Below are 13,689 nucleotides of genomic sequence, written 5' to 3' on the forward strand. Positions count from 1 at the left end.
CTTGTTAGACTATATAGACCCTATTGTGCATGCCATTCCTGAAAATCATTTCTCAGCTTAATATGTTTATTATATTATCTTTTTCTTAAAATTATGTATTATCTTAATTATGTTCCTTTAGAGAACTTTGATGATGACTAAAATTAGTAAGAAATTTTATCTGAATATAAAGTTGGTCATTTTTTTCTTGTCACAACATTTGAATCAGAAGAATAAACTTCTGTGATGGCCCAGGTTGTTCCTGAATTTTCCTCAGACAGAGAAGCTCTGATGTCATTAAAAGTGATATGAATTGCAAGTATTTTCTGTACTAAAATAAACAGCATATTTGAAAATTTGGATGTTCTGTAAAATACAGTTTTAAGCCTTAGAAGGTAAAAAAACTTGACAAAGAAAATTCTAAGTGTTAGAATTAAAAGTCACCATCATTGGCATTTTACTTTTAAAATATAGTATTATTAGTGCATTAAGTATACAAATTATTTTTAGTGCTAAGGGAGAAATTACTAAAATTTTTATTATATCATGCAGTATGCTTATCTTGCATTTTCTATACATTTTTAATTTCCATGTTTATGTTCTATTCAGTATTTTTTATGAGAACAATGTGGTGAATAAATCATATAGGTTTGTTTTATCCAATCAGCAACCATGTGGATGACATGAAATGCTGACTCTAACTGAAGTTGATTTAATTAGGTAAGAGAATCAGTGCTTAGACATTTTAATAAGCACTGCTGTGCAATTAAGATTTAGATTAGTAAAAAGTGAGAAAAGCCACAAGAGAGGATACATTTAATAATGTATACATGATTTTGTTAAAATAAATATAATTGCTAAAAGCATTTATAAAAATTTAGAAACATGATATTTTTTTAAAGTTGGTGATTTTGTTAGCTTGTAATTTGACTTTTTCCTCTGCTTTTGAGACACAGTCTCCTCTTACTGCAGCTCAGGCTGTCCTGGAACTCATAACAGCAGAGTAGTCCACAGTTCTCACCCTCAGTGTTACAAATACAGGTAATAGCCACCATATCCATCTATAATAAATTTTAAATAGATGGAAAAATTGTAGTTCTGTGAGCTTTTCTTCATCTCTAATTTAATATACATTTTAATAGTTTCTCAGATGGTGGCCTTTGCTTCACAGAAGCTTTTCAGTTCCATGAGGTCCCATTTATTGATTGTTGCTCTTAGAACCTGTGCTGTTGGTGGTCTGTTCAAGAAGTTGTCCCCTGTACCAATGATTTCTACGGTTTTCCCCACTTTTTCTTCTAACCAATTTAATGTGTCTGGTTTTATGTTGAGGTCTTTGATCCACTTGAGCTTCAGTTTTGTGCAGGGTGATAAGTATGGATCTATTTGCATTTTTCTACATGTAGACAGACATCAAGTTAGGCCAGCACCATTTGTTGAAGATGCTATCTGTTTTCCATTATATGGTTTTGGCATCTTTGTCAAAGATCAGGTGTCCATAAGTGTGTTGGTTTATTTCTGGGTCTTCTGTTCGGTTCCATTGATCCACCATTCTGTTTCTATGCCAGTACCATGCAGTTTATATAACTGTTGCTCTATAGTACAGCTTGAGATCAGGGATGGAGATACCTCCAGAAGATCTTTTATTGTAGAGGATTATTTTAGCAATTCTGGGTTTCTTGTTATTCCATATGAAGTTGAGAAGTTTTCTTTCCAGGTTTGTAAAGAAATGTGTTGGTAATTTGATGGTAATTGCATTGAATCTGTAGATTGCTTTTGGCAGGATGGCCATTTTCACAATGTTAAACCTACCAATCCATGAGCATGGGAGATCTTTCCATCTTCTGATATCTTCTTCAATTTCTTTCTTCAGAGACTTGAAGTTTTTCTCAAACAGGTCTTTCACTTGCTTGGTTAGGGTTACCCCAAGGTACTTTATGTTATTAGTGGCTATTGTGAAGGGTGTTGTTTCCCTAATTTCTTTCTCAGCCCTTTGGTCTTTTATATACAGGAGGGCTACTGTACTGCCTACAGACTAGGAAAGAATCTTCACCAAACCTTTATCTGACAGAGGGCTAATATCCAGTATATATAAAGAACTAAAGAAGCTGAAAAGCAGCAAACCAAGTAATCCAATTAAAAAATAGAGAACAGAGCTAAACAGAGAACTCTCTGTAGAGGAATATCAAATGGCAGAGAAACACTTAAAAGAAATGCTCAGCCTCATTAGCCATTAGGGAAATGCAAATCGAAACGACCCTGAGATTTCATCTCACACCCATCAGAATGACCAAGATGAAAAACTCAATTGAAAACACATGCTGGAGAGGTTGTGGAGAAAGGGGAACCCTCCTCCACTGCTGGTGGGAATGTCAACATGTACAACCACTCTGGAAAGCAATCTGGCGCTTTCTCAGACAACAAAGAATAGCACTTCCTCAAGATCCAGCTCTACCACTCCTAGGCATATATCCAAAAGAGGCTCAAGTACACAAAAAGGACATTTGCTCAACCATGTTTGTAACAGCTTTATTTGTAATAGCCAGAAGCTGGAAAGAGCCCAGATGCCCCTCAACTGAAGAATGGATGCAGAAATTGTGATACATCTACACAATGGAGTATTACTCTGCAATGAAAAATAAGGAAATCATGAAATATGCAGGTAAATGGTGGGACCTGGAAAAGTTCATCCTGAGTGAGCTGTCCCAGAAGCAGAAAGACACACACGGTATATACTCACTCATATAGGCATATAACATAGGATAAACCTACTTAAATCTGTACATCTAAAGAAACTAATCAAGAGAGAGGACCCTGACTAAAATGCTCAATCCCCATCCTGAAAGGCAAAGAGGATGCACATGAGAAGAAGAAGAAGAAAACAGGAAACAACCTAAGAACCTGCCACAAAGGGCCTCTGAAAAGCTCTGCCCTGCAGACTATCAAAGCAGACGCTGAGACTTATGGCCAACTGTTCGGCAGAGTGCATGGAATCTTATATAAGACGTGGGAAATAGTAAGATATGGAGAGGACAGGAACCCCACAAGGAGAGCAACAGAACCAGAAAATTTAAACACAAAGGTCTTCCCAGAGACTCACACTCCAAACAAGTACCAAGCATGGTGATAACCTAAAACCCCTGCATAGATGTAGCCCATGGCAGTTTAGTGTACAAGTGGGTTACATAGTAATAGGAAGAGGGACTGCCTCTGACATAATCTGATTGGCCTGCTCTTTGATCACCTCCCCCTGAGGGGAGAGCAGCCTTACCAGGCCACAGAAGATCACAATGCAGCCATCTCTCCTGATGAGATCTGAGAGAGTAAGATCAGAAGGAAGGAGAGGAGGACCTCCCCTACCAGTGGACTTGGGAAGGGGCATGCCTGCAGAAGGGGGAGGGAGGGTGGTATCAGGAGGGCAGGTGGGATGAGCTTATGGGAGATACAAAGTGAATAAACTGCAATTAATAAAATAAAATAAAATTAAAAAATATTTTCTCAGATAATATGATATGCTAAGTACTGAGAAATAATAATTATGGTTGGAATAGACTGCCATGTCCCACCTGGTTTGCATCCCAAAATCTTGGATAGGGGCAATAAGCAGATGAAGAAATGGTAGACATATGTCTAAATGTCTAATTACAGCTTCATAATGTCAGAACCATCCCTGAACATACCTAAAACGAGGTTGAGTCATGTCTGGTTGTCTATCCATCACCACCAAGAACCTCAACATATTTATTAGATAAAACGCAGGGCAGGAACTAGCTAGTCTTAATACCAAGTCTCGGAGTTTATCAGTCTCAGACTGTGAAGGCAGTAGCTGTTATCCTGAAGACAGTAGCTGCAGTTACCAGGCTTGACACACACTTCTCAGGCTTCTACGAGCACTCCTACTCAGACTCCCGAGGAAATCTTTGGCATCCCTTTTGAGACTGGCCCATATAGATTATGGTTTTGCCAATTTGCAATAGGCCAGTTGGTTGCATGGTTGTTGACAGGCAATGCAGCTGTAAAAATACACATTCACCCAGAACCTCTGTAACTCTGGGTTTCTTCCAATCCCTGCTATACATGTATTACACACCCACAGTGTTCAGGTCTAAGGAGTTTGGGAAGATGAAAACACAAGCAAGTAATACTGTTTCACTTGGTGGTCTTTCTTACAATGTGATAAGATGGACAAAGGCCCAAATTCATAGTGATGTACTGTTAAACTTGGGATGGTAAGTACATTTTGTTTTATATGATATATTTAAACAAATAAATTACAATTAGTAAAATATCAGAAGGCTACCCAGACTATTTCCCCTACCACAATCAATCTGCTGATGAATGAACACAGTCCTTGGAGATTACTACATTCTGTTCAGTTATTACAGTTCCTGAAGGCACTTTGACATGAAGGCCAACTTCATCGAAACAAGAAAGACCTTTTGCACTATAATGCAGTTGTGCCAGGATGATGGAGCAGGCAAACATCAAAAAAGGAGTTAAGAAGAGACATAAAGAAAAGAAAAAGAGGGAAGAAGAATGGAGAAGAGGATGTAGAATAGGAAAATAAAGGGAGGAGGATACGGACAAGGAGCAGGAGAGAGTAGGAATTAGGGAATTAAAGTCATATTCAAAGGAGCTACAATGGTATCTTTGGGCTGTTTGAGTTCTGGGGTGTTTTTGATGTTATAAAGCTGTATATAGTGTTTAACTTCACTGTAAACAGTGTTTAGCTTCACTGTCAAGTGTGAAGAAAAATAGTAATTAGATATGGTTTGATTGTCCTATGAGAAAGGAGATAAATAGTGTTGATATATGATCTGGCTAGAAAATGTGGTTGAATATAGCAAAAAACTTATTGACATTGGAGAATTAAAGAGAAGAGTAGAGGAAAATACTGAAGTAACAATTAAAGAGAGAAAGCTTGAGAGAGTTACTTATGTTCCTGGAGATGAGAGTGTGGAGAAAACAGTGAAGATGAATCTCTTCCAACCCAAGTCCATTCTGTGCAAAGCAAATCGAAGAGGAATTATTGTTTGAACAGATCATTTTTATCTGGTATCTCATATTTTTAGACCATTACTCTATCTGCAACTGAAGATATTTGTAAATACTTTAATAATGAATTTATGCATATTTTCTTTTTATGAGTATTTGACTTTAAAGAGTTTTAATTTAATTTTAGGCACAATATTTGTTTTATAAAACATGGCTAATATAATTTCAGTAGAACCATATAATCGTTCTACTGAACTGAAATTGTTCAATTTTCTTACACTATTTAAATTACTCATGAGTCATATGACAAACATGTAGAAAATAATCAATGAGATACTTTTGATCATATTATGATTTCTATGAAATCATCCTGAATATATTCTAGTATTTAAAGGAAAAGGAAGAGTAAACAAATATCACTATAAAATACATAAATAGCAATGGTCATTATATAATTTTAACAGTTTCGTGTATCAGGCAATGTATACATACATATTTTATAACATTACAATGAACAAGAATTTTCATAACATTTTTTGTGTGTATAATATGCAAATGGCATTATCTCATTTAAAGTTGTAATAATGAAACTTGTTTTGCGAACCAGAAAACAAGATTAGCTACTAGTTGATAAGATATTACAAGTGTATGTTGATTTCTAGAGGTACAATCCAGCTTTCTATTTTGAAGCATGTATTTCATTTTCAAATATTAACAACTGTAATATTAAAAGTTTATAGCTTCTATATATTATGTACAATTTAGGGTTGTTATTATGAATTCTACACTAGTAAACTTACTTCATCTTATTTTTAAACAGCTAATAACTTAAAAGGTTCTTAAAATAATAAAACAAAGAACATTTTAAACAAAAATTAACATTTTTGACCTTGAAGGAATTCTTATATTTTAAGTCATTTGAGAGTTAGATGCAAATATTATGACCTCATTTCACTAAGTGACACAGCATTTGTTTGATAAAAACACTTTTAAACCAGGCATGGGAGCTCATCGCTGAAATCCCAGCACATGAGAGACTGATGGGAGCATGATCAAAAGAAGCTAAGCAAGAAGGAGGACTCTAGGTAAGATGCTCAGTCCTCATTAGGAAAGGCAAACTAGATAGACTTCTGAAGGGAACAGGACAGGAGCCTACCACAGAGGGCCTCTGAAAGACTCTATTCAGCAGGGCATCAAAGTAGATGTTGAGACTCATAGCCAAACTTTGGGGAGAGTGCAGAGAATCTTATGAAAGAATGGGGAGATGAAAGACCTGAAGTGGATAGGAGCTCCACAAGGAGAGCAACAGAACCAAGAAATTTGGGCTCAGGGGTCTTTTCAGAGATTGATACTCCAACCAAGGACCACACATGGAGATAACCTAGATTCTTTGCTCAGACATTGTCCATGGAAGCTCAGTCTGCAAGTTGTTTTTTTAGTAAGGGGAGCAGGGTCTGTCTCTGACATGAACTCAGTGGCTGGCTCTTTGATCACCTCCCCTGGGGGAAGGGGGACTGCAGCCTTGTCAGGCCACCAAGAAGGACAATGCAGCCAGTCCTGATTAGACCTGATAGGCTAAGGTCAGAGGGGAGGTGAGAAGAACTCCCCTATCAGTGGACTAGAGGAGGGGCATAATGGGAAAACAGTGAGGGAGGGTGGGACTGGGAAGAGATGAGGAAGGGAGCTACAAAAGAAGTATGAATTTTAAATATTTAGGGATGATTCAAAGTTTTATTGCAAGCAGAAAGAATAGAGGAGGGAGGGTTGGAGAAAGGAGAGAGAGACTGGACCTGGAGGGCAGGAGAGAGGAGGCTACGATCTGGATGTAAAGAAAATAAGTAAATACAGTAATTAAAATAGGAAAGAAATGAATCTGTAAGAAAATACAGAAAAATTTCAACTAGAAAATAAGTTTCTAAAATAATGTCTACAAATATATTGGGACCATTAGAGATTAAAAGATCTCAAAGGCTCAAGAAGTGTATAGGGAGATTACAGGCCACTTTTACAGCATATGTTACTCTCTGTATACTACTATTCTAATCTGGACAAGATATTATTCAACTTTCTAATCACATACCTTGAAAGACAAAACCTGGCCTTAAAAATAACCCATCAATATTTGTAAATAATAGCTTAACAAAATTGGATCTTCAAATATAGTATACCCAATATGTTATGGAGAAGGACACAGAATCATATATGAGCTCTTATGGGCCCCGATAGATGACTCAGCAGATTTAAGAGCATACCCTTTTAATGGAGGACTAGAATTCTGTTCCCAGCAAAACTCCTCTAACTCTGGCTTCTTGGGGTCTGTTTCTTCTTCTGGCCCATGTGGTACTCTGGTCATGTGCTCACAAACACATAGAGACATAATTCAAATATATTTAAACATAATTTAAAAGCTAAACTAAAATGGTAAAAAAAACCTCATGTTAAATTTTTTCTGTATATTACTATTGTGCTAAAAATTTCAATTATGTTAAGGAGTGAAGTCATGACTTGCTGGAGAGAAGGAGCAGCAGCTAAGAGGACTTCCTGCTCCTGCAAAAGACCTCCCTCCCTTTGGTTCTAATCAAGCACCTCAAGTGATTTACTCTTGCCAATAACTCCACTTGCAGAGGATCGAAACCCTCTTCTGGCACTCATGGTACTTGCTCTGGTTTACATGCACACAAGCAGTCATACATACATACACATAAATATAAAACTAAATTAATGAAATGATCCCAAATGAATTTGTTTTGTAAATAGAGAATAATTGACTTTTGTTGTTGTTGTTGTTCTTAAAAATAAGCAATAAATGCCAGATGATGATGTTCCTTTGCAAGACCTATTTATAATTTATTATAAAAATATTTCATTAGAGAAATATTCCAGTTCATAACTGACTCTTTTTACCTCTTGTCAGTATGGTTATAAATTTTATTAATTTGCTGGTGTCAAGTATATAATGAGGCATTGTTAAGTGAATTATCAATACAATAAATCAACTCAGAAAAAATTTAATGCAATTTACATTCAAAATTACTTCATTTGTGGGTTGCCTGTTGAGAAGTGATGGGGAGAGGCTATCATGGACTTTATTGCCTGCATTCAGATCACATCTCCCTGGCAGGACTACCTTGCTTGGCCTCGGGTGATGAGGATATACTTAGTCCTGATGTGACTTGATTGCTGGGGAGGATTGATATGGAAGAGAGGATCTCCCCTTTTCTGGGGGATAGGGAGAAGAAAAGACAGAAGCAGGGAAAGAAGGGGATGGGAGGAAAGGGGCACTCTTGGGATGTAAAGTAAATAAATGTAAATAAAATAATTTAAAAAAATTACTTCATTTATGTAAGACAAAAAATTAACTGCAAATTTTCTATTTCCCCATGTTTTAAATTAAAACAATTATCACAGATTAATATATACAATTTTCAACACTGAAGCTATGACTTCTATCATTTTTTCCTTCTATGATCATTATTGCTATTGATATCATAAGAATTACTGGGTGTTTTACTGCATCATATTTTACATTTTGGGATCACTTTACATAAACTGTGAGAGGAGTGTATTGTGGTCTTTCTAACCTTTACATCAGTCTGTGTGTGTGTGTGTGTGTGTGTGTGTGTGTGTGTGTGTGTGTATTGAGATGCACAGGGAAGTCAAAGGGTAATTTGGAAGCTAAGTTTTCTCCTTCCACCGTTTAGATCCTGGGGTCCTAATTCAGATCACCAAGCTTGGTTGTAAGTTTCTTTGCTCACAGAGCCATCTCACTTGGCCCAAGAATATAATGAATATTTTATATGCATTTACTAATCATGCTGTTTCTCATAATTTTAGTTCCATTTCAAACTTGTAACTGTCCCTGGTAAATTTTACTAATCACGGCAAATATGCAGACTCATATGTGTGTGTATGTATATATTTCTCATTTATATCAAGTATTATTCAAATGTTCTCTAGTTTTTGTCTGCCAGTTTTGTCCCTATGAAAGTTCAGTGTATCCTATTGCTGGCTATGTTTGTAATTGATACATAGTGAAACTCATCATACAATTGTCTTCATGAATATGCAATGGCCTTAACTGTAGACAGAATTAAAATGTGTTATCTAATATTTTTCAACTTTATTATTCATCCTCTGAGGTGTCACTCTGCTAAAGTAAAATATATATGAATGTGAACCAGTATGTAATAGTTTTGAAGATTACTGAATCCAGAATTGGGAGATAATAAAAGCACTCTCTTCTGCATTGGAATTCCAGATAAGAACACCCATAAGTAGCAGAGATAAAAAGAGAAAGTTAGAAATATTTCAAATGCAGAAGGCGATGCACTACTCTGCAGCAATTCTCAATTGTGTTATATATAGAAATCAGATCAGCCATTGTTTTCGAGCCTGCTAAATAAAACTAGCCTGCTGGAATGGCATGCCGCTCGCTTGACCTCTCAGGGCTTCCACAGCAGTATTTAACTGGTGCAAAGCGAGCACTCTTGCAAGTGTCTCCTGTTTACATGCCACACGGCCCTGCTACTTCACACAATGTTCAAAAGGCACAAGTCCCTGGAACGCAAGAGGGAATTTTTATTCCAGGGACTTCCACAGTCCACAATGAGGAATAATACAAGAAATTTCCACTCCTTGTCACAACTTGTACTCTCAGCAGGCCCGCTAAAGACAACTCCAGCAGTCAAACGTTCAAAAACGACTCACTTTGAGATTGAAATACTGGATGCTCATACAAGAAAACAGATATGTATTCTGGATAAGGTAAGGTTTGTTCATCTTTTTAAATGTTTCTTGTTAGGCTCAAAATTACTGACTTTACTATTTGATGTCAGGACTTTGCTAACTGTATTTCTAAATCCCAAACTTAATTTTTGAGTGAAAAAGAAGATTCCTTATATACTGTACCAAGAAGAAACATTTGCTGCATCCTCATGTTCAACTTAAAATAATCATTTTAACTGATATGATTTATGTTGCATTTCCTGTAATATTGCCCACAATCCAGAAGTAAAAAAATATTTAGAGCAAAACTCAGATTGCCATAAAATATTTTCCTTTCACGCCTTTTAAGCAATAAAATGCATATCATTTTAGACGTGTTTGTAGAAAAGAGGAAGTAAAACCAATGAATGTTAAACGTATTTAGTAATATCTAAAATGTAGGCATTTTAGCATACTGTTTTGGGTTGATTATTTTTCTGAAGTTTTCATCTTTTTAAAGAGCATTCTTCACATTCTTAAAGAGTATAGCTTATTCATGCCTCACATCTCTGCATCTGCATACCCAGATGTTTCAAGAAGAATGTTACTATCTGAATATCATAGATTAGCAAATTGAAGTATGAACATGTGCTCATTGAGGTGTAAGTACATGGATCATGTACCAATATATTTTTCATAAATTTCAAAAGACAAAAACTTCATTACAAGAGTGATATTTTCAAAATTATTTATTTATTTGGTTTCATAGAAATACTGTTGGTTGTTGTTTGTCTAAACAAACTGTACAGTCACTTACTGTATTTAACCATGCTGCAAGTGAGCTGCTAGAGAAGAGCACTGCTCACTGCTCATCATAACTGTCAAAAATATTATTTATTTTCAAATTGTGCTAGGATTGGTAGCTTCCTAGTTGAACACAATGATTTCCTTTTAGGCACAAAATAAATATTAAGATGTCATATTTTAATACAGGTCACAAGTAACACTAAGGAGACTCCAATAATCTATTTCTATACAATTGAAGATCATATACACTTACATTTCTGTAAGGGAGAAATGTGTTTTATCTTAAAGAAAATTTGATATATATATTTACATAATTTCTGTTTAATATTAAAAATATTTTCTTTGATTTTGATAAATCATTTCAGGAATAAGAAAACTGTTAAAACTTTAAATCTCAGCCAGACAGAGCTGGCAATTGCAGTACTTTACTATAAAAAGTCTCATTGCATAAAAAGTGCACGAGTGAAAAAAAAAGCAATGAACAAAAGAGCAGGGGATAACTTATGAATTGTTACCTTAAAATGATGAGGAATTTTAAATATTGATAATTATTGCTCTCATACCTGATATTTTCTTTGGAGAAACGAGAATAAACTTCACTTACTTAGATATGAATTAAACTGGAAGAAAACCAGAAACCTACTCTCTTAGGAATTCCACACATCAACTGTAAAAATCCTAGAACTTGCCTTTGGAGTGGTAAGATTTCATAGGGATCAACCCCATATTCACTTTGGATTCCTCACCATCCTATTTTTATTTTCTTTCATTCATTCACCTGTTGTTCCACTGTTCTTTTATTTTTTTTTTCTTACTGAAAATTCGACCCAGATCACAGCCCATATGCCAGTCACTAAATATAAGCTGCCACTGCCATACATGCTGTAAGAGTTTGAGTAATTAAATCAAACCTCTGATTTCACATTAAGAAGAGGAGGGTCTTTTGTTGTTGTTTTTATTTTTTTTAATTGTTTGTTTGTTTTGCTTTATGCCATAATTTGGCTCCGTAATGCATGAAAAAGAGATATGGGCAAATGTACATTTTTGGTTGTCCTTTAATGGTTTCAAATAGCTTGAAGCTTCAATCATCATAGACTGATTTTGTTTGTGGTTTTATACTTTACTGTCTTAATCTATGGGGTAAATATGAAGTGTTCCATTCCTCTGATGTTGTCACCTCAGTGCTCCTCTCCTTTTACTCTATCCATGTCTGTCTCCCCTGGGCCTTTATCTTCCACACTTTCCAGAGCTGGAACTTGCAGAGTCATCAGTGCAGCTGTCCAAAGACGGCTGAACCCCATCCTCATGACCGTGCTGTTACAGTGCGAATGCAGCATATTCTGTTATTTATCAAGTAGAAGTCTTCTCAAGACACTTGTATTGAATTCCACAAAGATTTTATTTCTGTAGTGTTTCTTTGGTGATTTAAAAAAAAAAATCTCTGCTGATTCATCATCATCGAACTCATTGTTATTTATAATCAAAGCTATTTTTGTCTCTTTAGCATTATCATCATTATCATCACTTCACCAATATCTTCTGTCTATCTGTGTCTTTTATAGGCATGCCTAATTTATCCTATCTGAAGCTGATAATATATGGGACATCCTAAGATAGTGACTTAAACATAATGTCAACTATTTTTAATTATACTCACGATTTGGATAGGCAATGTTGGTCCATATAAACTCTAAGAAAAAAGCAAATCTAGTTCTACTACTTTATGTTTATGACTTGACATGATATTTGATATCTTTAGTTTAAAATAGTATTATCAAATGCCATGAGTGGACTCTATCTAGATCTCGCACTAATTAGCTTCCCTAGAGATCTCCAAGTAAATAAATGGAAACCACCCTTCAAATAACTCTCCAGATACTCATGGGAGTCCTGATTCATCTCTTAATCTCACACCCCACGCAATCCATCTTCTTGACAATACCTTCAAAGTATATCCAGACTCTGACAGATCCCTGCCACTTCCACTGCCAGCTTGCTTAAATCTTCACCCTTCATTTGTCACTATCACCTACAGTGTATTCCCTACATGGCAACCAGAGGTAGCTGTTATATTGTGTCAGATAATACATTCTGCCTGGCAACTAAGCTTTGCATTCTTTTTCGTTTTCACTGTCACATTTTCCCACAGGCTGTTCCTAATTTTGAAACTTCAGTACAAACCAAAATGTCTCCTTTCCCCCAATTTTCTACAGATGTTACTATATGACACTATTTTTCTTTTTATTATTTGGTCTGACAATAGTATGTTGGATTCACAAACTGAGAGGTTTTATTGTTTCTTTCACTTCTGAATCTTCAGCATTTAAATCATAGCTTGGCACACTTCTAAGCAATTCACCTTTAGGTAATGACTCCCACTGAAATAGAGAGTATGGATATTGCTATCTTGTTCTAAAGTGACAGTTTTTAATTGGAACACTATAAATAAAGGATGCACATTTTGCTATTTTCTAGCTATATTTAAAGCAAATGTAAATCTATTCCCATACAAACACATGTCTTGACATCATTCTATCAAAGATTTCTCTTTATTTTCCCCAAAGATGGTTGGAAAAAAATTATCTTTAAATTCATATATAATTAATCTGTAGACAGCTTTATTCTGATGGCAAAGCCTGTCTCAATCCTCATGAATCATCTAGAGATGTTTACATAACTTTTTTTTCATGAATGACTAAAATAACAAATAATTAATGATGATACAAAGAAGAACTTAAAAAATACATTCCTAAGACATTTACTGGAACATCAAATACAAGAGATTATACAGAAATATGTTTTAAGGAAATGGAGAATTATTAACATTTAGCTCCTATGGTTGTCTCCTTTATCTAAAAATGTCAGAAGCTTATCTGCTGCTAAGTCACTTATTCAAGAGCAGAGCAAGGACATAAAGCACAGCGAGTGATGGATGGTTCAGTGTCTTCCCATTCTGTTTTGTTTGATCTTTATTCAAAAGAGAAGAGGGTCCTTCCTTTTCTTTTATTCTATGTCTGCCCTTAGCTTCAACATAATCTTTCTGAAGATTTCATGGAAATAAAGCACTAACACTACTCCATTAGTTCAAATGTGACCTACTGTTACAGACCCATGGAGATAATAATGGAATTAGATTGCCTTACAAAGAGTGTCTTTAAATAGTTTGTCCAAATTTCTGAAAATTCTTAACTGTGATAGTATCACTTT

At 35.4% G+C, this 13,689-nt stretch overlaps 1 protein-coding gene across 1 annotated transcript in view; it reads left to right on the forward strand.

Moving 5' to 3' along the window:
- Nucleotides 1-9,507: 9,507 nt before the first annotated feature.
- Nucleotides 9,508-13,689, forward strand: part of Tecrl (trans-2,3-enoyl-CoA reductase like) — a 76,758-nt gene continuing 72,576 nt past the window's right edge. Inside the window, exon 1 of the mRNA XM_055629362.1 lies at nucleotides 9,508-9,735. Within this exon, the coding sequence (XP_055485337.1) occupies nucleotides 9,508-9,735 (228 nt within the window). The remainder of the gene's footprint in view (nucleotides 9,736-13,689) is intronic.

The sequence above is a fragment of the Psammomys obesus genome, unplaced genomic scaffold (assembly GCF_907164565.1).
Source record: "Psammomys obesus unplaced genomic scaffold, mPsaObe1.curated_primary_1811, whole genome shotgun sequence".
NCBI classification, from domain to species: Eukaryota; Metazoa; Chordata; class Mammalia; order Rodentia; family Muridae; genus Psammomys; species Psammomys obesus.